We start from the raw sequence: 25975 nt of genomic DNA on the forward strand, positions 1-25975 counted from the left end.
AAGGGTGTAGATTTTAAGGTACCACTCAGCAGTTTATTGTTAGGTTTCTGTCTAAAAATACTAGACTGGTCTGAAAGTGTTATGAATTTTTAGTGGACAAACGAGTTTAGTCCTTAAAATACGTTCGATCTTGATTTTTTTTATTCAAAAAGCCATTCAATGGAGTTTTATCCAGATTTATTGGAAATTAGTTCATTTTATAATTTTAAAATATCAACTGTGAGCCTCTAAATGGCGTCTCCTTAAATTATGATGCAATTTATGACATTAGTGAAAATACTCTTTTCATAAATTGTTAACGACATCATTTGTGTTTCAAAATTGTGAATATCTACCTTCAATAAAGTCATATGATGTTAAACGTGTACCATATTTTATAAGTAATGATGGCAATCTAGTATAGAATCGGCATGCTAAAAAAAGAAAAGAAACCGAAATTATACATCGTAACCCTAACAATTTGAAGAATGTTTCGGAGGAGAGAAATAATAGAGCTCATGCCGTTTCATTAGATCAGCTACAATCAGTTGTAACAAGGGAGGAAGGAAAGAAGGATATAAAAAAGGACTCGCAAGAATTAATCTGATTTTGATCCCCAAATTCTACTCTGAGTCCAAGAAGGAGTTACAATTATAACTCAGCAACAAATCCTCAGGGTTACGCTCCGTCTTTTATGAGCAGCAACGAATGTTCGATCAGGTTTTGAATATTATTGAATCTATTTAGGAGGGGATATTTACTACTCAAGAATTAAATAATAATGACAACTGCTAAGGAAAAGAAAATTAGTTCTTCAGATAACCAATTCCAAACAACGTGACAATTAAAAAATACAACCGATTTTTATCACTGATTATATATGTATTATGTACAATTCATAAATCAGGAATGGAAGAAAATTAGTACGTAGATTGATACAAAAACAAATAGGTCTTAATTGAGAACAAAATCCGGCCCATGATTTTGAAAAGATTAAATTTTGGTCTAGGATCTGAGATCGTTCGGATAAATCAGTCATGACCAATCCCAAACCCGAATTCCCTCTTGATGTTTTACTGAAATCCAGGTATATAAAACATGGGCTGAAAAGTCCTTGCCTTTACAAATAGATGGTGCTATTTCTGTTAGTACCAACCTTCAAAAGATAGAGCTGGCAGAATTTCATGACTGCCTGTCCTTTAGCTTGTGAGTTATTTTGACGCTACTTTTGATATTTCCAAAACAATGGATTGTTTTAATTTTACATTGCTTCTTGAAAAATACCGTTCAAGCTACGAAATGGCTTGAAAATAGTTATGGGGACTCCGCTCCAAAAAAGGAAAAATAAAATAACAACTAAAAAAAATTGAAATAAAAATGTGTTTTCTTTGTTAAGACAAGGACTTTTCAGCCCGTGTGTTACAGCTTTTTTTTTATTCTACACATTTTTGAAAGAATCAAAAATGCAATAGTTATTATATTATTTTTTCTTGGGGGGAGAATAAACTAATGCTATAAGGAGGACAACCTTTTACATTTAAATTAACATAAGTGAAGGGAAAATATCATAATTATAATTAAATTCAAAAGATATTTATTTAATTATACCTTTTGTTTAAATATACACCAAAGATAAGCAAGGATACATACTTCAGAGGGAGAATTTAACACCACATTGATCAATTAAATTATGAACAAAAAAAAGCCAGAGCACAGGCAACACCCGTTTTTATTTTTTTAATTGTAAAACTTAGTTTTTTCTTTACACAGATCCCTTCTTTAGTTACAAGTAACTTCCTATGTTCAATGCTAACTAAAAATTAGGGTTTTTATTTTGGACAATATTCTTCCCAAGGCAAATTTCCTAGTAACATTCTAGTAATGTGGGAGTATACTTTTAGCTTGCAGGTCGGATTGTGTCTTTAGGGATTATATACCCTTTAACTCCTCAAAAATCTACCTAATTCATGACTTTCTACCTCAAGATTGTTTTTTTTTTTTTTTTATCCAAAAACAAACTAGATCAAAAATCTAGAAAAGGACATTAAATGTTTTACTTCATATTATTTACAACATAACCATTTCAATATTTCTTTAAATTATTTTGATCTATTGTGATTTATGTATATCATGAATTGAGATACCCAAGAATTTCAAATATGGCTTAAAACTTTCAAATTTTAAACTTTTAATGTAATCTTACTTTATTTCAGCCCAAATCATATAGCTCGTCAATATTGACGATATTAGCCGAACAATACAAATTTAATTTATAATAAATTTTGTAAAAATTATTTTAGTTTATTTTGTTGCTGATATTTGATTTGCTTTTTACATCCATAGGTAAAAATGACGGATCCGTCAAAGGAGTACGCTATTTCAATTGCCCACACAAACGCGGAGTATTTGTAAGGCCGGACAAGGTTTTCCTGGATCGCAAAAACCGACGAAGCTCTGGTGGAGGGGAAGGCCTAGTCAACAATGTTATGAAAAGAAGCTCTAGTCGAGGTAATTAATTATATTTCATAGTCCTGGGTTTCGGTCTGGAGATCCTAGATTGAACCAATATAATTTTCACTAATTCAGTCAAATTTTGGAACGTATGGAACAGTCTCTTAGTAAAATTACGACTTCAAATAAATCGGTATTGATCCGGTCTCACGCATTTCACGTGAGATACAGGGGTTAGCCCAAATAAAATAAAGAAAGTTCGTTTTTAACTAAAAAATTTATATTTGAAATTTTTGAGAACAGCTGTGGATTTTTTTATTTTTTTCCAAAAATTTAATTTTTTTAAATAAATATAAATTTGAAAAATATTCTCCAAAAATTTAATATTTGAAATTAAAAAAAAATAAAGTTTGATTTTTAAATTTCTTCTAAAAAAATTTAATTTTTAGTAAACAACTGAGGAGTTTTGACATTTTTTTCCAAAAAATTTAATAATCCTGGGGACGCCTCTGCAAGATGCAAATGTTCAGCAACGTTTATTATACATCAATGATAGCTTTTATGTTGTAGAAAAGAAAGTTCACTCCTCAGAAATTAAATATCTTCAGGTTGCCAATTCCAAAAAAAACCCCAAAAAAAACAAAACCGGATAAGCTAGAAAATGCAACTGTTATGATGTAAATCCATTGTTTATCTAGCTGTCCCACTTTTTGGAATTGGTAATCTGAAGAATAAATTTTCAAAGTTAAATTTATTCTTCAGATTACCAATTCTAAAAGCACTTACAATTATAACTGCGCTTCATATCCTCAAAATTCTTCTTCTTTTATGTGTACACACGAATGTTTAATCCAATTTTGAATGTAGTAGGAAAGGAAGTTTACTATTCAAGACTTAAATAATAATTATAACTTTCCTACTACATTCAAAAATTGGATTAAACATTCGTGTGTACAAATAAAAGAAGACGAATTTTGAGGATATGAAGCGCAGTTATAATTGTAAGTGCTTGTTGGATTTAGAGTAGAATTGGAATAATAATTATAACAAATGTGCCTATTTATTTCCTTTTCTCACTCGTCCCTTGCGTCCGCTGATTGTAGCTGATCTAATGAAACGTCACTACAGCTGAGCTGCTCTCATACACAACATTCTTCAAATTGTAAGGGTTATCATGTTGATTTTCAGTTACTTTATTTAAGATCCCAAAATACACACGATTTATATGACTGGTTATATGTGTAAGTACCATTTAGTCTGAGAGTAAAATGTAAGATCAAAATCAGAGTGGACTTATGCTTATTTACTTCTTCATATAGCTGTTTGTAACTAATATTATATTTGAAACGTCAAGACAGCGTAGCTACTCTTCTGTAAACATGATTCATATTGTCAGATTTACTATGGTAACTTCCATTTTTTTCAAATTTTATATACTACAAATGCTTACGATTTACAACCTTAGAAATAACACAGTGGGTAAAAATTCCTGGGTTTCACAGATAATTGGCGTGCCCCCCCCCCCACCTCCTTTTCAGGTAGTAACAATCTTCAAAAGACAGCAGTCAAAATTTCATGAAAATTTGTTCTTTAGTTTGGGAGTTATTCTGCTAAGTTGTGCCGCTACTTTTGTACTTTCCAAAACAATGGATCAAAAAAAAAAATCCTGTGTTAATTTTACACTCCTTCTAGATAAAAAAAGAAACCCTTTCAAGCCACGCAATGGCTTGGAAAGGTTTCAGTCGCTACATAAATTGAATATTAAAAAATTTTAAAAAGTAAATTTTGAACGAAATATATCATGTTTTCTTTTATGCTCAGCCCCGGACTTTTCCAGCCCATGTATTACATTATATATATATATATATCTTTCTCCCCCAATAGGATCGTGCCTCTCTTCTTCCACAAAGTCTACGTGTAATCATCAACGAATCAGTCGAAAATAAGAAGACTCTGTGATCTATTATGTATTATTTAAAGAAAAAACAATAACTGATAATTTTTTTGTTTGTTATGTTCACAACCTATTGAATTTCCATGCATATTTAGTCAAAATGCGTATATTTATTTTCTTGTTATGATTTATGATGTTTGTACTCGTATATGAAGAAGACAAAATAGCAAAAAAAGAAAAAAAAAGAAAAAAATTTAGCATATTATTGTTCTGTTCTTGTTGTAGTAGTATTATTTCCTTCTACTTTTAATTCTTTGAATGATGTTTTAATAATGATAATAATATTAATATTAATAAATGTAGTCATAGACAAACAAAAAAACAACGCAGCCAATCATACATATCCATAATAATTATTGAACTAGAATGTAATGAGTTTCCTATTGGTTTCTCCAAACAGTACGAATAAAAAAAGGAATACTAATGACGGAAGTATTAAGAAAAATAAATTATTTTTTATAGTTTGATAAAAGGGAATATGAAAGGGAAAGGAGGGGTCCTCGGCCCTTACTCCATCTGACTCCGTCCCTACACACTCATCCTTCTTCTCCAAATACAATAGTCGATCCATTTTTGCATTAATCATCTCAGACTTTGCAGCAATGTTAGACCACGTATCTCTATAGGACTCATCACCAGTTCGATAGTAGAGACGAAATGAAACGGATCCCTTGGATGACGCATCCCCGTTATTTTCAGAGGAAACAAGGGTCACTACATCCCCAGAACGAATCATAATCCTCCGCTCTATACTTCCTTCCTCATCCTCCCTCTCCTTGTTATCTGCAAATGATACATCTTTATGGACAAGATCTGTTAAAAATAAATATCAATACTCATACCGTTAGTTGTAGCACATGAATTTCTCCTTAAGATTTCCTCTCCATTCTTCCCGGAGTCTACTCGTACTTCATCCAAGGAGAGATCCGACCCGACTGAGGGGAATCCAGTACAGAGAATCTGTTTATTCTCATCGTACCAAAGCTCAGCATGTTCTTTGGAAATAAAGTTGCAATCTAAGCCAATTTTATTGGTAGTTGAAGAGGCACTGTTGGCTCGCTTGATAGTGGCGAATGCCTCAGAGTCACTTGATGAATCAAATCTATATAAAGAAAGAGAGTGTATTAATTATACATTTCTTACAATTATACAGATAGATACATTATCTATCTAAGTAATAAAATAAAAAACACGAAAAAATGAACCTGCCTACAAAAATGGGCAATTTCCTGGTCATCCTATGACCTATAAGGCGAATTTATACTTCATTAAAAATACACTAAATAGATATTTCTAATGATACCACATTAGTTAGGATCAGACTGTTGATTGGTCCTTGAGATAAAGATGGAGTTGATTTTGAATAAGTAAGGAATTCAAAATTCAATTGCTTATACTAAGATCTATTCGCCTAAAACTTTATTTGAGAGGGGAAACTGTCTGATGGCGCTAATTGCACTATTATTGGCCCTTTGGGGTTGACTTGGATAACCCTAGGACCCATAAAGTTTTTAATAAACCCAAAAAAATTAATTGCCCACAAAATTAGGCCATTTCTTGTAAGCGTTTCCCTCATACCCAACTTTTGAAACACTGAAATTAATTTTTCAATTAGGATTCAATGCTTTCTTTCTTTCTTTTCTCAGTTTCATTGCTTTTTTTTAAATGCACTGTTCATATATTTGTATTAGGTTTTCTCCCTGGATTTATCAGTGTTTTAAACCTTCAAGAAATGCCATGGAGTTCTAGAGTCGGAAAAATAGGAATTCAATTGGAATTTCTTTGATTATTTACCTTGTGACTGTAAAAATTATATAATGTTATTTTTTATAAAAAATGACTTTTTTAGAAATAGATAAAAATATTAGTCTAAATATCGAGATAGGCTAGGAAAAGGTACCCAAAAAAGACTTAACCTTTTTTTAAAGTTAATTTAAAAAATTTGTACCATTCTTTTTTAAGAAAAAAACCATCAAATTAGTTATTGAAATAGGCCCTTCTATTTTTTTGGGGGAAAATGAAATGAAAAGTTCATTTATAGAATCGGTCTAGACCGAATTTGAAATAGGTTTTTGTCTTTTATTTTTCTTTGAGAACACCAATGTTATTAAACCGTTTATGGACGTATTAATTTTTTATATATATATTTTTTTTTTTTTGTAATTTCATATTCTTTTGGACATTAAAGCGGGTTTATTTTTATTTTGCTCAAATTGCATTAATTTAATTTAATTGATTTAAAATTAAATTAACTACAAAACTTTTTGACTTCTGATGTTAAATTTTCCGCAAAAGATTTTAATAGGCTGAATGTTATGAATTAATAAAACAAAAATGTTTAATTAACTTGACAAATTAGTCTTAATAATGATGATTTTTGTATATTACTAACTCATTTCACCCTTAATAAGTTGCTAATTAATTATTTTTGCATTAGAACATTCAAAATTAAAAAGTGCAGATATACACGGAAGCGTATAAAACATGTCCTAGAAAGGGAGAGCGGCTTTTTTTAAGTTGACAACCTGAAGAGTTTTTTTAATTTCCAAAAAGATTAGGAACATTATTTAAGTCTTGAAGTTTCTTTGTTTGTCGTTGCAACCTGAGCAAGTTTTTTTTCTCTCCAAAAGCTATTATTACAATCTAATGATAGGTTGAGAATAACAATCATCGTTTGCTCGAAATTTATAGGACTTAACGGACTAGGAGTAGAATTGAGGATTGTCTTTAGATTAATTTCGACTTTTACGTCCTATCTATATTAGGAGTTGGATTTCTGCTAATTTTCTTTATCGCAGGGCTGTTTGCAGCTAATCCAATGAGCATTATGGCAGCTAACCTTCCTCCTCCCAAACATTATTCAAATTGCCAGGATCAGCACGTTCATTTTCGATATCCTTTTATTTTTACAAGCCAGCAAAGCATGTTGTATGCATCACCGGCTGGTACAAATAAGGTTTTCGTTGATAGTTTTGCCATTTGCAAAAAAACTACAGATAGCGACCGTAGAAGCTACCCTTCAAAAAAATGTATTTAGAAATCAGAAAAGGTCCTTTATAGTTCTCGGAGCAGCGCTGGTTGAGGTTTTTAATATGCTACCAAGTTTATAGTGTACAAATCGTTTACCAAGAGCATAGGTGGTTATAAATAGGGGTTCCTTGAACTGGTAGAGGTGGGGTTTAACCTGTTTCACAGTTATTCTCTTCAAATCCCTTGTGTTTGGGATCAAATTTGGGAAATTATGGGGTTATTTAATATCTAGTATGATTCCAAGCAATATTCCGGAGGGAATCCCTCAGCACTAGCTTTATATCTTGTGTTTGCAGCTGATCTAATCAATGTTATGTCAGCTAAGCTACTCTCCTCACTAATATTATTCAAATTATAAGGATGAGAACGTTCATTATCGACTTTTAAAATGGGAGATACCTTATGTAGTTTCAGCACCATCAATTTGATTTCCCACTTTGAAAGAGAGGGATATTGACTGGGAGGCAGTCAAGGTCTACTAGTGTGAGCTGAAGCTTTAAATTGATGTTTGCTGATAATTCCAGCACTTCATATTCCAATGCAGTGGAGATAATTGTGTCTTCTGAAACAGGATTTACAGAGAAAGGATCCAAAATCAAAAGTGTCTCCCTCTGGTATTGTCATATTTTTTTTAATCCATGGTTAGAGGTGTATAAAATATGATTTAGAAAATGAGAGCGACTTTTTGTATTGTAACCCGACGAGCATTTTTTATTTTCTAAACCTGTTATCATTATAATTAAATTATTGAGAAGGGAACATCAAAGTAATCCCTTGTGCGTGTGATCATGAAAGACGGAGAGTAGGGACGAGGATTTGCTCAGAAGCTCTCAGCTTAAGTCCTTGTTGAACTTGGAGTAGAATTAAAGATCGATATCGGAGTAATTTATGCCTATGTTCTTCCTTGATACAGAGTGGGATTTGTGTTAAATTAAATCCTCTGAGGGCGGAATGAGACTGATATAATAAAACGTCATACCAGCTAAGCTCCTCTCAAGCATTCTTAAAATTGCAAGGATTAACACGTTTGTTTTTGGTTTCTTTTATTTATACATATCGACAGGACATATTTTATACATCACTAGTAGTTTTGGATCCGTCTAAAATACTCAAAAGAATGTTGTTCTTATAAAATGTGTCAAGTCCTAGCACCGGTCCTTATCGGTATTTTATGTTAACGTAGTTACTAACTACGTCATTTCAGCTATTCAGCATACCTTCTTTCAAAGAGACAAGATACTTGAAGTTTGAAGTAGAAAGTGTGTGGCTAGAAGTTATCATAATACGTTCCAGCTATTCTCTTCTTTTTTATATTTTCCAATCTTGGGAAGGAGTGAAGAAAATAAACAGATACCTTGGATTGAAAAAAAAGGGGGGGGGGAACTGATTGGGAAATCAATCTTCGGATCGATCCAACACTAATCACTGGATATAAATGATCATGTTAATTGAAAAAGGTGCATTTTTACTTGATTAAAAGGAAAAATACATGGAATTAAACTAAGAAAAATGTATTAAAAGACCGAATTAGTTTGGTCTACTAAAAATTAAAACTGTATCAGAGTAGTGTTTTGTCGATCATTATTGAGGACTGAAGACTGCAGTCCCGTTCAGTTCAGTCTCGGTCCAGTCCAGTCCTGCATATCAGTCCTAAAAACTTATATTTCAGTCCATGATGACGTTACTTTATGTAGGAATGTTATTTATTAATGAACCAACAAATATCTAATAATAAATATAGTCTAATCAACTCTTATATTGTTTGAGGACATTCTACTGAAGAAGGATTTCAAGGTTTTAGTTGTTGTTGTTGTTGATAAAAAATTTATTAGAGCTCATCAAGACACACATAAATATAAATAAATATATGTACATATATTTTTTTTCTGAACTTTTCTTTATAAAAAAGAAAAAGAAGAAAAAAAAAAAAAAATGGAGGGAAGAAGAGAAAAAAAAAAGGAGTTGAAAAAAGTTTCATAATTTTTTATCTCTCTTTTAACAAAAGAAAATAAATTATATACTAATAATAAAAACTTCAAACATAGATATATAGAAACATTTTACATACATAGATCTGAGGACAGATCAAAGTCAACACGCAGGAAGTAGAACCAAAATATAAAAAGGGGCATTTTTGGGGAGGCGAGAAGGGGTTTGGAATTTTGTAGAAAAAATATAAAAAAAAAAAATTTTTTTTTGAGAAAAAATTCAAAAATCCATGGTTATTCACAAAAAAATTGAATTTCAAATATAAATTTTTCCTAACAAAATTTCAAAATTAATGGGCAAAAAAAAAATATACAAAAAAGGAAAAATTATTTTATTTGGGGGGATACAGCCCCTCCAGTCAACCTTCTACAGAGACCCCCTCAATAATAATAATTATAGGGGTCGATGTATAAAATAAGTAATTTGAAGATTGAGTCTAGTTCGAGTTTTTGAGTTGGAATAAAGGTTTTTCTCCAATAAAAATGTTTTTCACTGAATTGATAAAATCTTAGTTCAATAGTAGGATCTGAGGTAAATAAAAAAAGTATCACCATAATTATCCACAAGGTTGTGCAAATCTACTAAGGTGTCGTAATCCATAATAACAAAAATTCTTTGTTTTTTGAACAACTCGTTTTTAACAACGAGCGTGTGTAGCTTAAGCTCAGAGTGCCATATTAAAAAGAAATACAGAGTACATATTTATATTATTAGAGGAAAGTTTGTCTGTTTGTTCATTTGTTTTGTAATATCTCATTTTTGACAACAAGCCTGGTTATATATAGCTCAGCGCGTCATAATAAGAAAAACAAAGGGAATACACCCCTATATTATTAGAGCTAAGTTCATTTTTCTACCTATTTATCTGTTTGTTTGTTTATTTGTCTGGGGATGATTCATTTTTAACAGCAAGGTTGTGTAGCTGAAGCTCAGCGCGTCATATTAAAAAAAACACACGAAAAAGGGATTACATATCTATATTATTGAAGCAAAGATTATCTTTCTTTTTGTCTGTTCAACGACGCGTAATAATTCCAAGCAATCCCAGGTACTCGCGCCAGTATACAAATATAAAAGTACAAAAACGAAAACGCAAGATGGCGTCACTATCCTTGGGTATGTAAACAAAAATTAATAAGTAAAATACGCTCATGTACTATTAAATCAGTTTATCTAACTATTTATATATGAGGAAGAAATCTGTTTATTCAAAGACGGTTAATTATGTTAATGTATCTAATGGGAATCTTTTTAAAACTTGAAGAAGCAGATTTTAGCTGAAACAGAACCCTGGCCTCGTGGGGATACAAGTAAAAAAAACAGATAAACATTTTTTTCGTTTTCTTGAGAAAAGGTTGTTTCCATGTGGACAGTGACTCAAAAAGGCAGTCAATTATTAATCGATTAACGTATGTAGGTAATTGTAGAAAATATTTATTTGCATAAGAGAAAATTATATTAAAAAGTATAATTTGCAGAGCAGTGACCCAAAACTTGCGGTACCATTGCTAAATTATGAAAAACTTGATTTTTATGCAATTAAGAGAAGACAACTCACAACCAATTTGTAAAATATGTACTATATTTAGCTATATTTTTGGATTCAAACAGCCTCAACACACCGCCGAAAAAATTGGCAGCTCTAAACAATGAAGACTGCTTCCATGGCGTACCATGAGGACATAAGGGCAAATTGGAGTTAATCCTAATTTGTAAGAGAGGTGCGACATAATTTGTCTCAAATTCTTGTTCAAACAACAAGTTTAGACAGACCTATTGTCCTTCACTGTTATTCACATAACATAACATTCGCTCCATCTGACCAAGGAATCTTCTTTGAAGTCAATATACATTATGTTATGAATGCCCGGGGTGCAAACCTACACAAATGTAGTTCAAGAAAATAATTTCTCTCGATTGAATTGTCCATTGAACTACCTCGTTCCATGGTACTAGCCATGAGATAGTTGAATATTTCGACTAGTGTCTCTATTTTTTCAAATAATCTTGCTTGCAAGTTGTAGTCATTTTTTAGAGAATTGTCGTCTTTAGTCAAGTCGAGTTTTTTCGAGTTTGAGTAATGGAATTCAACACTAATAGTAATGAAATATTAACGACCCATTTTCATTTTATCTGTCTTATTCTATATTCCCATATAATATATATTGTATTTATGTTGTAAATTGATAACGCATTAAATAATTCATTTAACATAGAGTAAGTAAATGGACAAAAAAAAAAAAAAAAAAAGATTGCATTTTATATACTGTCTCCATAAAATTAATATTTATGATTTGAAATGCTTTTATTTTTTTCTCTTTTAATTTGACTAAGTGGTGTACATATTATTCATGGATTGTATGTTATAAGTATATGAAATGTAGCAACAAGTGAACACGGAATTGGATTCATTTGTATCATAATATAAGAGAACATAATTTATTTACCTAATATTTTGATTGCTAGAGAAAGCAGAGAGTCGTTTAAAGAAGGCGAAAATATGATCACTAGTGATGTGACAAGTTTGAATCATTTCGCAAACATCTTGCACAGGGATCGGCACGGGCAATTTAGAACATATTCCCATAGTTTGTGTGTGTTTTTACCATTATTACTCATTGATTAGAAATGTTGAAGTTGGGACTCCATGTCTCAAAGGTTACCTACCCCTGATCCACCACGTCGTTAATTTTATAGTGTAACACAACCCCTTTGATACAAGCAGAAACAGAAAGAAATGTCCAAATTCAGTTGGTAAGTAGACAAATCTTGTAAACTATGGATTTATTAATCTACAAGTGTTTCAAATTATCCAGATATAAAAAAAACACTCATTCTTACTCAACGAATCAAAGTTCAAAACACTGATTAAGAGAAAAAAACATAAATATTGACAGCTGACATGAAAATACTGTATATTTTTGGCATGGCGAAGTATCACCGTGCTACATTTGTAGCTACGTGTGAGTGTGCTGAATTTAAAGAGAGAGTCCGCTAAGGAATTGTTGGAGAGTTATCTTCTATATAATAAAACAAATTTTGTCTCTATTCCGACACCTAGTTACTCCGGACAATGACATATAACTACCAATTATTATGAATAAATTGAACTGAAATACATAGAAACAGTTAATACGTCGTTACGGTATTTGTATCATGTAACCTTTCATACTGAAAGAAACAAAAAAAAAAAAAAAAAAGGCCTAAATAAAATCAGTTGGTATTAACGACAACTATGGCCCAATCTTCCCAACCACTAGCGTTGCTAGCCACATTGGTGGTGGGAAACTTGAGATTCCCCCTTAAAAAATTTATCTTATACAGCATGTCAAAAAATTGATAATACCTTTAAAAACTGGGCAAGATACACTCATATGAAGTTCCTCATACTGAAATAATTAAAATATAATTGTATTTATTTCAAAATATGGCGAAATAATTTGTAGCATTGCACAATCTAATGGTAGGTACTTTTGAATGCATGCATTAATTCGAATGAGGTGTTGCTATGCTGAAGGAGCAAGTCAAGCACAGGCTACAAGGCCATTGGTTTGTTTGTGGGTAGCAAAACTAAGAAGGAAACTGCTATTGATGTTGGGGTATCAATTTCACTGTGAAAAGGTAGTGGTCCAAATAGAAGGCTGGTGAGGAAGTCCAAAACAAATCTGGTAAGAAATAAGAAACCTTCAAGAGATGTAAAATCACCATTACAAAATCCCTGACCAAAAGAAATCATTCTACAAGGAAATCGGGCGCAAAACTGAAGAAGAATTGTCATCTGGTGTACCATTAAACTGTGAGAAAATACTTTGGGGAATATCTCAAATGTCTTCCATATAATCCACAGCTTAAGCGAAAATTAACCAAAATCCAAAAGGAAAAACGCCTTAAACTCTTCCAGGAGAGAAGCCATTGGTACATTTTGGACTGGAGGAAAGTTTTATTTTCTGATGAGTCCTCATTTCAGTGATTCCACCATCGTCATCTGCAAACTGATCGAGTATGCGCTGAGACAAATATAATTGTACAATTTCCCCCAAAAATTCAAGTATGGACACTTAACTGCAACAGTGCATCGAATGCGTTGCATATTATGGGTCAAGAGTAAACTGTTACAGCCAAATACTATATGGAGAACATCCTAGACAAGTCTCTTCTGCCAGCAAAACAAATGAGTAGAGAAAATGGATCAACTTTGAAGAGAGAACTTTTGCCTGACATATCCAAGGCAATTTCTCAGCAAGACGGGGCTCCTGCTAATCACTCCTAATTGGCCGAGGATTGCCATCAAACGAACACGGAATCATTTTGGACAAAACGCACTTGGCCTAGCAACAGTCCAGATTTGTCTCCAATTGAAAATCTATTAGTCATTGTCAAAAATGAACTCAAGTCTTAGAATACAATAACAAGTAAAAATTATTTAATTAAAAATGTGAAACTGGCCAAGTCAAAAATGATAAATTAAATGAATTCCAGATCGTATACAACACAAGGGTGATTACATTGGCAAATAAATTCATGTGTTACTTCTATTCCTTGAAATTTTCTTTAAAATGTCGTTGATTTATGAAATATACATATATCCCGTATGTATTAAGAACATTGCACAATACACATATCTAGGAGAAAACATCCCTGGATTCAATATAATGCAATGCAATGCGAAGATATTATATTTTTACATATTGAAATATGTTCTTCTATCGTATAAAATAAAAGATAGATTTTTAATGACCGATAAGTGGGACAGGATGGGATCGGGCCGCAGTCCTTAATAAGAAACGTCAAACCACTACATAGAACCCGGAACTGATCCGTTAGATCACTAACACATACCTACCTATAAAATTATATGTAGATATATGTAAATGATGATTTGACAATTTCCCTGGATTTAATAATATTTTTCACGAGAGGAATAGAAACAACAAACATATTTTTTGTTTCTAGGCGTGCAATAAAAAACCAAGGCTATTCTATAATAAAATGTATCCTTTCTTTTTTCATCATCATCGTACAAAATTACACATTAAATACATACATAATAAATGTTTTAGAGTTGACACGTACCCCCATGTTATATCAGAGATGGATAATTTGGGGTACACAAATACAAACAAAGAAACGTAGAGACATAGCCCTGAAGCTTTGGTAGGCCCAGGAAACCTCGTGCAGATCCAGCTTTTCATTTGTACTTCGTCTGATTTTCACTTTTAATTTAAATTCCCTAGATGGATGTAGTAGCCCAGAGAAGACATTACGTTAAAAAAGTATATTGGCCGTCAAAAGTTCCTCACTTATGGACATCCTGAACCTGGGCCCATGCAATAAATATATCTGGAAAAATGTCGAGCATGAGGCCTGTTCAAAGAATCACTCGTCTCCAGAGGCCCTGAAGAAGTCTATTACCCTTGCGATGTCAAAGCTACATCTGAACGAGGTCACCCAGGCCTGCCAATGCTTCTGAAACCGTGTTGCCGAGGGTATCAAAAGATACATATTTTATTCTAAATAATTTAGATTTGATTAAACGTAGCTTTCAAATAATCAAACGATTATGGTTTTACCTCATCTAGTTTGTTTGTTGTAAGCCTTGAAAGATTTTTCCAAATTATCTGGACCACCCTGTAAATATATAAAATCCTTTTCTCTATTGGAAACTATTGTTGAATAATAATTGTTGAGAAGAGCTAATTCTAATTCAACCAATCAACATTCAGAACACTGATTAATGGAAAGTAAATACAATCATCGACAGCTGACAACAAAATACATTGCGCATATTTGTATTATTGAGATAACGCAGTGATCCCAGAGAAAAGTTTTGCCTGGATCAGTCACATTTAAAATTCTTTTTAGACTGATTCTATAGTTGAATTGTTGATCACGTCATCTATGTTTCAAGGTTGTTAACATCGGAACAATAACGTCATGTAAGGATAATTGTGTTCCGTAAATCATATTCGTAGAAATCATTAATCAGATGAGTAGGGAAATAGGGCCATAAATGTAGACCAAAAAATCGGTTCATCATAGAAAAACGATTATATTTCCATCTACGACACGCCGTTTTCTTTTTTTGTATCGAAGTGCTTTTCCTCAGAAGAGAATCAGAAAAAGGCCCAAAATCCGTTGTTAATCAGCGAATACTTCCAAACAAGGGAACTATTGTTCAATAAACGTTGGAAATTATTCACAGCTGAACAAGAGCTAATTCTAATTCAATCAATTTGGCCCATGATTAGAAAATGATTACATTTTGGTCGAAGATCGAAGTCGGGACCGAAAATAAAACACTTAAAGTAGATAAAATAGATCTTTAGAATAAGAAATTAACATATTTTCCTTCAAATGAGACATATCGTGGCCAAATTCTGTTTGATAAATCAAATAAAGCTTCGAAACTATACATAAAATTCTTGGGTATCTGCACTCATCCCACAAGTTTAAATAAAGAGCCTGTAGTTGACTCAAATTTGCCTATGAAATATTGGGCTGTACTGGGACAACCTTTATTATTTAATCATCTCCATTATGTAAATTTTAAGGGGTTAAGAGTCATTTTTTAGAATTTACCTATGAGCAATGTTGTAGAACACATAATTAGCTCTCGATTCCTGAGAAAACATTGCCCTAGCCACCATCATGAGTACACAGTACAAGAAGATAATTGAGATAGCAGCGCTCTTCAGCGAGGAAGGGCCCCAGAAGGCCATTGGGGAGCAGACTGGAGCATCACGAAGGATGAATTACAATGTCTTCCATAGGAATATATATATAACATACATTGTATATATGAGGTAAAATTATATTACTGGTCTTGATGTTTGTTCAAGATTGACGCACCACATATCTCGCTCCATTTCGCTAATTATACAAATCGGAATAAAAGCCACACCTGGATACCATAAATACAAACACACAGGTAGACATAACTAACGTGGTTCAAAAATGAAGAAAATCAAGACTAAGGAAATCTATAGTAAGTTGCGAAAGGCAGAAAAAAATGATGTACTTTTCATAATTAGGTTTGAAATTAGACCTTGGTATAAGTAGGAATAAACCACAACTATAGCAAGGATGATTCAATTACAGTGCTACTTTATAAAATAGTTCTACCTCTTGAGGGTTTCCACACTGAAAATCCAAGTCACAACTTAATCACTAGGTACAACAACACTTTCATAGATGTATGTTAAATTTTGAACAAACAAGGTGGACCCAAAATACTATAACAAAGGTTTCAACTTATATAACTCAAAGGGGTTTCGAGATATCATTCTAAAAATTTCAATGCTCAATAAGTGATCCATTCTCAAGAAATTTTGTTTTAGGCATTTTTATTGTGATACTCTGATCAAGTTTTACTCCTTCGGACTTTACAGACTTGACGTACGGAAGTTAAACTTAATTTATATTCATCCCTTTGTTAAATGTCGAATGGCGGGCAATATTTGTAGTTCTTTCCTTATATTTGTAGGATTGATAGTTAATACTTCACAAACTTTTCTTTTATACACCACTTAAAACAGTGTCTCATATCAGAAGAAAATAAATTTCAAAAATCCATAACTATTCTTAAAAAAATTTATTTTTTAAGAAAGAAATTCCAAAATCAACAGCTGTTCATAAAAAATTAAACTTTTGGGAGCAAAATTTCAAAAATCCCTAGCTGTTCACAAAAATTTAATTTTTTATGGAATCTACAACTGATTACAAAAATTACATTTTTGGAAAAAAAATTCAAAAATTGAATTTCAAATATTTAACTTTTTGGATTTTTTTTAAAAATCCACAGCTGTTCACAAAAATTAAATTTTTTCAGAAAAATTTCAAAAATCCATAGCTATTCACAAAAATTTCAAAAATGGACGGCTTATCATATAAAATTTAATTTTGGGTAATAAGTTTAAAAAATTGAATTTTACATATTATTTCTTTGGGGAAAAAAAATCAAAACTTCACAGCTGTTCAACAAAAAACTTAATTTTTTGGTAAAAAATTTCAAAAATCTACAGTTATTCACAGAAAATTAAATTTTTGGCAAAAATAAAATGAATTTCAAATACAAAATTTTTGAAATTTTTTTTTTATTATTAAATTTTCTTGTAAAAAGTAAACCTCTTTAATTTGGGGCTGTTATACATCCCCTCCTGTACACACCCTGCGGGTGCTCCTATTTATATATATTGTCTTAAGATATCTTGGTTAAGACCAGAGGTGCAGTTTATGATTTTAAACTGGTGAGACATCCAAGGATCTTGTAAATATGGGACATTTTGGGGTTACAGAAAGTCAAGAGGAACAAGCCCCCTTTTCTGTACCCATGCTTCAGACATTGAACAAAATATGAATGGATAATTGAATACATAGAATATCCTAACTAGTTAGTGTTATGACCATACCTGCCTTACCTTAGACTAAAAATATCAAAATCAAGACTTTGAAGGATCGTGTCCAAGACGAGACTTTCAAAAATGGGTCTCAATACCAATGTCCTTATTCGTTTTTGAAGCATTGAGTTTCCACTCTATTTCATTATTCACTCAATACTGAAAAACTTTTGACCAGAGAGAACCGACAACAACAAAAATATCTTATGTTTCGAGGTTTACTTGACGCTCTAACCACGAATTAGTAATTCATTTTTTCCCTTTTAATTATATGCTAATTTCAATCATAAACAAATACAATTTAAAGGAACTACCTTATTTGAAGGATTTGCTTTGAAATAAGAATCGATCATTTATTTTCTTTTTAGACAAAGTAAATTAAGAATCCGTTTCCCAGATAATCGATTTATTTACATATTGATTACTGATTTTTTTATATACTCAAAAGTTCTCTCAAACCCATATAAAGAGTTAAAATACTCAAAATAAATTTGATACGTACAAAATAATTAATGATTCGTGATCAACAGGTGTCAAGTACTACATTAGTTAATTAAGTATAGCATTTAAGAGATTTTAGAAAAAAAAATTATATTAATTTGGGTAACTATTTGATTGAGAATGTTGTTAGTTATAACTATTTATAGTGTTTTTGTATGGTCTAAGGCCAATATGTAATTTTATTCATTTGTTTTTAAAGAAAGAAGGTTTTAGCATGTTTGTTTGTTTCGTGAGTCAGATGATGTTCGCTGGATAATTGAGTTGCTTGGGTTTACACACTATTGCAGTGAATCGTTGAGGACTCCACAGGGGTATCAAGAAATAAACTTTCTATAAAAGTCATCAACATTTGCCTCTTTTAAAAAAAGGTTATTAAAAACTATAGAGGCAAATATTTGGCCTAAAATAGAAGCTTCCTCAAAAACAAAAAAAAAAACAACATTAGGTCTAGAGCCTCCGTAGTGGTAAAAAGGTTGGTAATCCCTAGACTTTGGATTTGCAAGCAATCACACAAACAATTGCTCAATTGGACCTTTTTGGTAAAAATTGCTCCGTTTTCAAAACTGGTATGAAATGAACAGAGAAAAATTGGATTATTGTTAGATTACACAACAGCTTTTGATGATATTTTTTTAGGGAAAATCTATATGCAAAGACTTCATTAGTCTCTCTTTTTGGATATGATGCAATCGGAGAGTTATGATTACAATATCGGATATGTGAGGGATCCATATTCTCATAACTGCCAATACGAGGAATGAGACATTTGGACCAAAATTGGCAATTGAATAATTCGTATTGAATCTTGGAATAAAGAAGAAATACTTTCTCCCAAATTTTGACATCCTGATCCTCCATTTATGCAAAAGGTTGGCGTATAATCAATGGCATTGATCATGAGATGCCTCCTTCTAACTAGATTCCTGTAGATCTTGCCAATTAAAAATATTCTCCAACTACTAATATAGACGTTAAACGATCCTTTAGTAAACTATCAATACTGATCGAAGGGAAAAATAAAAAGAATAAAATCTTCCCAAAATCTTAATTTGTAGATTTAATATAGGAAAAGTGAACAATAAATTATGATAAATTTAGAATCACTTTAAATCATCCATATAATACGGTATATTTCTGTAAATACAAATTGCTCAATTCTGATATTTTGGGTACTCATTCTTCCAAATTTGAGAGCTCTTTTTTATAACTTTGGCAAAAAAAAAAAAAAAAAAAAATTGCTCAAAAATCCTAAGTCTAACGATAGCTCAAAAGAGTATAACGATTGTTTATTTATTAATAGTGTCGTACCATGAAATATGTATTAGGACCTAGGCACAACACTACCCATGAGTAGTTTGTTCACATGGCCGAGGATAGTGACACCATCTTGGATTTACTATTGTTTATGAGTAGTTTGCATACTTAATTGTTTATTAGCACATCTTGTGGATTTTGATAATTTTTATTTTTTTAATTTTGGCAAATGATAATTATTAATAACATAATCCACAAAGGATTTAAAAAAAAAAAGGCGGGACTCACCCCATGACTCCTCACTTATCCAAAATAATAATAATTAGATTACTAGATGATGACAAACCACATAATAAACACGGATTTATTTTAATACTGACTCAAGTATAAGTAAGATTCATTTTAAGGAAATGTGAGCTATAGAATAGTACGCCTTGGTGCAAAATGGTGTAGGCAGGGGAGAAAAAGTATGTACGAAGAGGATTTAATGATAGTGAAAACAATTTTTTTTAACTTCATCCTCTTTACACTAGCATAAACATCAAATTACATATGTTGCACATCAACATATAAGTGAACTACAATGATTTTATTTTTTCTTCAAATTAAGTGTGAATTACATATTTTGTAGCCTTCGAGGAATTATCTTCAATAATTCCTATCAACAAATTATTCTTATTAATCCCTTGGCCGTCTCGAAAATTACACTTAAAATAGCCACAATTGATCCTCACAATAAATGAATGATACATTTATAAATTTTATTTGAAAGGTACATAATATGTGCCGTCAACACAAAAGCAACCTAGAACATTTTTTCTTAAAATTGAGAGTTGATTACATTTATTTTCTTCGTTGAATATTCGTATTTCTATCAGCAAATTATCTATATTATAAAGCCGAATGTATGTCTATGTGTGTGTGTGGGGGGTTGTCCGGGAGTCACGCCCAAAACCAATGAATGGATTTGACTGAAATATTTCATGTAGGTTTTTAAGCCTCAAAAAAATGATTTGGTATTTTTTTTTTGTGCGTGTGTTAAAGGCCATGGTGGCTTTTAAATAGTATTTAAAAAAACAAAACAATTTTTTGTCTAATAAACAACTATTTCATATCAAACAATAAATAAAGAAGGTAAAATTTGAAGAACAATTATAGCTGCATTTTTTATACTTTTTTAAATGAGCTTATAAGATTTAGAGTAAAAAGAAGAAGAGAAAATAAGACAAAGGATTTTAGACAATAACATGAAAGATGAGTGAACAAAAGTTCAACTTGAACATTTCTTATTCTCTTAAAAAAAAAAAAAAAAAAAAAAAAGAAGTTCCGATTAACTTTTAAATCTTTATGTCCCAGGCAACACTGGACAAATCTACTCCATCTACTTATATTAAAAAACCATGAAAAAATTCATACTAACACCAACATACAACCAGAATAATTCATACAATTTTACGCTTTTTATTTTATAGTAAGGAGAATAATTCTTAATTAGTTTCTTAATATCCGGGGCAACACCAGGTAAACCTACTCTAGTTCTTAATCAACATTAGTGTATGTCTCAAATTGCACTATGAAAGTAGGCCAAACTGTCCTTGATAGATGCGAAGTAAAATTAAAATACATTTTCTCATTCTTATTTTTCTTTTAATCAGTTCTTTTACCGACAATCCTAAGGATCAACGGGTTTAAAGACAGGCCTGGACTGACACAATACAACTCATAAGCACCATATTTTGACAATTTTGCATGTAACTATTTAGCCTCAGGAAATTTCGACTTAATATATAAATAAATGTCTTTCTGTTCTTTTGGAATTTTTAATCAAAATATGTAATGTATACTACTATAAAACGCAGGGAATGGGTAAAATGAGGCAAAATCTTAATTCCATCATTATTTCAACAGAAAACAAAAAATTTATGCATTTTTTAGTAACAAATATTCTATATTTTTATTAAGAAAATTCAAAGAGAGCATCAGTTTCAACCAAAAAATAAGCTATAACTATCTATAAATCTCATTTATATATATATCCTTGAGGCAAAATTGTTTTAAGGCAAAATGTACTGAAGCTAAATAGTTTAAGGAAAAACTACATGGCACCATTTTACATGTTGGTACAAGAGGTCAAACACATACTAATTTTGACCAAAAATACAATTATTTCCATGGTAAAATGACCTGTACCACGCCAAAAATGATTTGAGAGGCCTGTAACTTTGTCAACGTTAGTTTTTGATTGTTTTTCCATCAGAAAAGGTTTTTGTGCAGAGGAATAAAAATATTAAAGCAAAAAAAGAACAGTCTAATATAACGAGGGGTCCATTAAAATGTGAACACTTTGAATTTTAAACTTTAACAAGATACATGTATACTTTATTAATTAACAATAGAATTTCGACAAAATTAATACTATAAATATGTAGATGTGTGCCTCAGCTTTCTTAATAATTCATATAGCCACCATTAGATCCAATGATTGCTTCAAAGCAGCGGTGGAAAGCCTAGCACCTACTGCGGATATAGTCCTCTGTCATGACGACCCAGGGCTGGCTGAAAGTGGCTTTGAGGGCCTCGATGTTGGGATGACACACACTACAGGTCTACACTTAGATATGCATCCAAAAGGTGCAGTAAGGGGGCATAAAATGTCAAAAAGTATTGCAAAGGAACTCAAAAGACTTATTCAAAACTCATTGCAATTAGTCTTGCAACTGAGGCGATAGGTTTTTTTGATTACTGGTATCAAAAGTGCCTCTCCATCCTCACAAGGCTCTTTCCACCCCCTTTTTTAAAATCTCTCTGGATAATCTGTAGTGAAATTCCGAGAGCTCTTGCATGGGCCTTCATGGACTTCAAGGGATTGACCTGGGCTGTTTTCTTTAACTTCCCCGAGCCCAGTGTGGTATTTTTGACAGAGCCCTTCTTCCTCTCCAACGTTTCGGACTTGCTGACAGCGCAGAAGGTGGTCCTGCAGCCGCACAACTGCTCGGAGTGTGCAAATGAAAATTCATCGATCATGTTCAAAAACCATTTTCTCGACTTGTACGTAAGCTAGAGAGCTCAGTTTTATTTTGTAACTAATTGTTTATACTTTAATACATCGAAGTATGAATTCATTTCAATTACTCAACCTTCATTAATTATTGAATAAGTAAATGTTCCGATTTCAATGGACAACCCGGTATATTGTGTATATAGTAAATGTATATCAACATCATGTGTAAATGATGTAAAACATCCCCCCAGAGCAATTTCTCTCTGTGGGGGATACACATTTTGTGTTTCACATCATAATATTTCTATAAAAGGATACATAACTCACACGGCTCTGTACATACATACATGGTACTTAGGTAAGACCCTTGGAAAAAAAAATCTGATGAGGAAGGAAAATAAAGAAACTATGTGGATTTTACATATTTACTGAGTGGGGACTCAAAACTTGTATTATTATGATTAAATTACAAAATATGGAATCGAAAAAGACAACTCAAAACCAATCCGTGAATTGTTTAAATAGTATATTAGGGTAAATTTTTCGACGTTAGACCCCCGCGTAGTGGGAATCCGAATTTTTAGAAAACTATATTACTTGTGGTGACTAATGTAGCCAGTCCAGGTGGAAGGGCACATTGCAAGCAACTTATTCTGATGATAGCAATGTTAACAGTAACGTGGGCTCAACTATAGTATATTAACATTCTGTAAACTTTACAGCATGTTTTTTTGATACACTATCATGCGATCAGTTACTAGATCCATTTACATATTACATGAACAACTGTTTCATCTCAAAATAAGGTATAGATACAAAAGTTAAATAACATTATTAGAGTAAATGCATGATTTGATTTCTTAAAACTTCCCAAAACTTGCAGTGCATGACTAAATGACGGACAAAGTGATTTTTATGAAATTAAGAACAGACAACTCGAAACCAATTTGTAAAATATCTAAATACTTTATTTAGCTATATATTTTTTTGAATATGACCTCCTTCACAAGCAATAACAGCCTCGACACACCGACAAATCGATTGGCAGCTCTTGATGATGAAAGTTGCATCCATAGCGTAGCACACAACCATGATAGCAGCTTGGAGCGTATTCAAATCTGGAGGAGAGGTGTAGCAAACATTCCTCTCGAAGACATCCCAAACTGCAATGTCCAGAGGATTGAGGTCAGGACTGGAGAAGGGCCACATGAAGGCATTCTGCTAAAACATTTCTTCAAGCCTTGACTAAAATGATAACAATTATTAAAGTGCCACTAGTCAATGCGTCCTTTTACAATAGACTCATGATCCGGATCCGTGACTCTTTCTTCCTTATAAACACTATTCCTACTATATGAGCCCCGTCAATACAAAAGTAAGCTGGAATGACTTTTCATAAAACTGAGTGTAAATTACTGTCAATTTCTATTAAGTAATAATTCTTATTAACCCTTTGTGTGTGCCGCAAATTGTACTTAAAGTAGCCAAAAATGACGTCGTAATAAAAGAACGAGAAGTTGATTTTAAATTGTTTTTATGTTGACAATTCACATCTTTCTTCCCTATTTTCCATTTCTCTTCTGATTTATAGCTTATATAAGGCAATAAGACTGACAGTCTATGTTCGAACCTATGATATAAAATAGAAAAAGGTGGGGAATATGTCATACTGCTAAATCTCCAAGCGATGAAGTTACCAGAGGTGTAAAAATGTTATCTGCAAAATTACCGGTCACATTATTTTGACTCATCCCAAGTTGGGTATCAAACCGGTCCAAGATTTTGAGAGCAAGGCCCACCACTAATATTTATGCTTAGTTCAAATCCTATTGTTCATTTTGATATGAATGTAGCAACTAATTAATAATTTGCGCAATATGACGTATGAATCGAATAATAATTATATTATTAATAGAAAAAAAAGAATAGCGAATGGAAACATGTAGATTTGTATGAACAATTTATTGTACCTGCAGAATGGATAAAATAAAATTACTTTTAATAAAAGGATTAGAGTTGTAAATTCTAAGTATTTTCTAGCGTGCAAGTTTGTAAGAAGTGGGCAATCTATCAATCTTATTTAAGAATTCCCAAGGAAGTCCACAGGGGGAGGGCTGGAAAGTCTGTAGCCCCCCCCAAATAAGCAATTTTTAATTCTTACTAGAAAATTTAATATTTTGAATTTTTTTTCAAAAAATCTAATATTTGTAAATTAATTAAACTTTACATTTTTTCCCCAAAAATTTAATTATTAATGAATAGCTATAGGTTTTTGATATTTTCCTCCGAAAAATTTAATATTTGAAATTTTTTTCACAAAAATTTTATATTAAAAATTTAATTTTAGAATTTTTTTCCAAAGATATTTAATTTATTGAGAATAGCTATGGATGTTTTGAATTTTTTTCCGAAAAAATATTAAATTTTTTATGAATCCCTAAAATTTGATTTTCTGTAAATAGCTATGGATTTTTGAAATTTTTGAGCTTAGCTATGATTTTTGGAATTTTTTTTTCCAGAGAAGTTAATTTATCAAATTTTTTCCCAAAAACCAAGCCCCAAAGATATGACCCTGCGGACGCCCCTGATTCCTTCAGATATATTCCTATGTTCTATAAGTTTGGCCTTTTGAAGTTGAGATTTGTTGTTGACCAACTACAGTATCCATTACTTCTTGTTTACGAGACCCCCTTTCACTTGAAAGAAGTATTCTGGTCCACAAGATTGACAAATTTTGTTTTATTAATAACAGCATCAAAATCATCCTTTTTTTAATCAAAATATTCCAGATAACTTCAATAGTAGAGGTAAATACTAGAGTTGATAAATTTCCTCGCATTGCCAAAGAAAAAGGATTGGGAATCGATAAAAGAAATTTCTCAAAAATCAGCAATAATGGTAACCCCTTTTAAGTAATTAAAATTAACAGTTATAATCATGATCTGGGACTTGTTTAGCAGTCAGTTACTACACCAAATAAGAACAAAGATTATCTTCATGCATCACGTAACCTTTCATTCATAATGGAACATTAAAAAAGGTCCACAATATGTATAACTGTTAGCCAATTCCTCTCAACTGTGGAATTACAGGGTCTTTCAGATAAATGTTGACACTTAACACACGTCTTCAAAACCAAGTTTATGTGATCCACTATGACCTCCGACGTCCTGGGGAGCAACGGGTCCGTCATACTCCGGTTCTTCTTTAACTCGAAGGAACAGTTCGGATCAGATAGATACTGTGAGGTTTTGAAGACTATTGCCATTCTCTGGATCATTAAAGATGTTAATGGAACCCAGTTCGTGTTTCAGCAAGACTCTGTTCCTGCACACACGGCCAAGAAGACTCAAGATCTCAGCAATGAAATCCCATTTTGGAGCCACCATACCTGGCCACTCAACTCCCCTGATATGAACC

At 31.9% G+C, this 25975-nt stretch overlaps 2 protein-coding genes across 3 annotated transcripts in view; one reads left to right on the forward strand and one right to left on the reverse strand.

Annotated features, from left to right (window-relative positions):
• The window catches only part of Khc-73 (Kinesin heavy chain 73), a 217702-nt gene extending 212996 nt beyond the window's left edge, over positions 1 to 4706 (forward strand). For both annotated transcript variants that reach the window (XM_040727993.2, XM_040727994.2), the window contains 2 exons: positions 2323 to 2487; positions 4315 to 4706. In XM_040727993.2, coding sequence (XP_040583927.1) covers positions 2323 to 2487; positions 4315 to 4376 — 227 coding nt within the window. In that variant the 3' untranslated portion in view covers positions 4377 to 4706. The remainder of the gene's footprint in view (positions 1 to 2322; positions 2488 to 4314) is intronic.
• The window catches only part of LOC121132563 (uncharacterized), a 45693-nt gene continuing 24289 nt past the window's right edge, over positions 4572 to 25975 (reverse strand). Inside the window, exons 3-4 of the mRNA XM_040727996.2 lie at positions 5227 to 5486; positions 4572 to 5167 (exon numbers count right to left, since the gene is read on the reverse strand). Of these exons, the coding sequence (XP_040583930.1) occupies positions 4746 to 5167; positions 5227 to 5486 (682 nt within the window). The 3' untranslated portion in view covers positions 4572 to 4745. The remainder of the gene's footprint in view (positions 5168 to 5226; positions 5487 to 25975) is intronic.

This window comes from Lepeophtheirus salmonis, chromosome 2, assembly GCF_016086655.4.
Source record: "Lepeophtheirus salmonis chromosome 2, UVic_Lsal_1.4, whole genome shotgun sequence".
Classification (NCBI taxonomy): domain Eukaryota; kingdom Metazoa; phylum Arthropoda; class Copepoda; order Siphonostomatoida; family Caligidae; genus Lepeophtheirus; species Lepeophtheirus salmonis.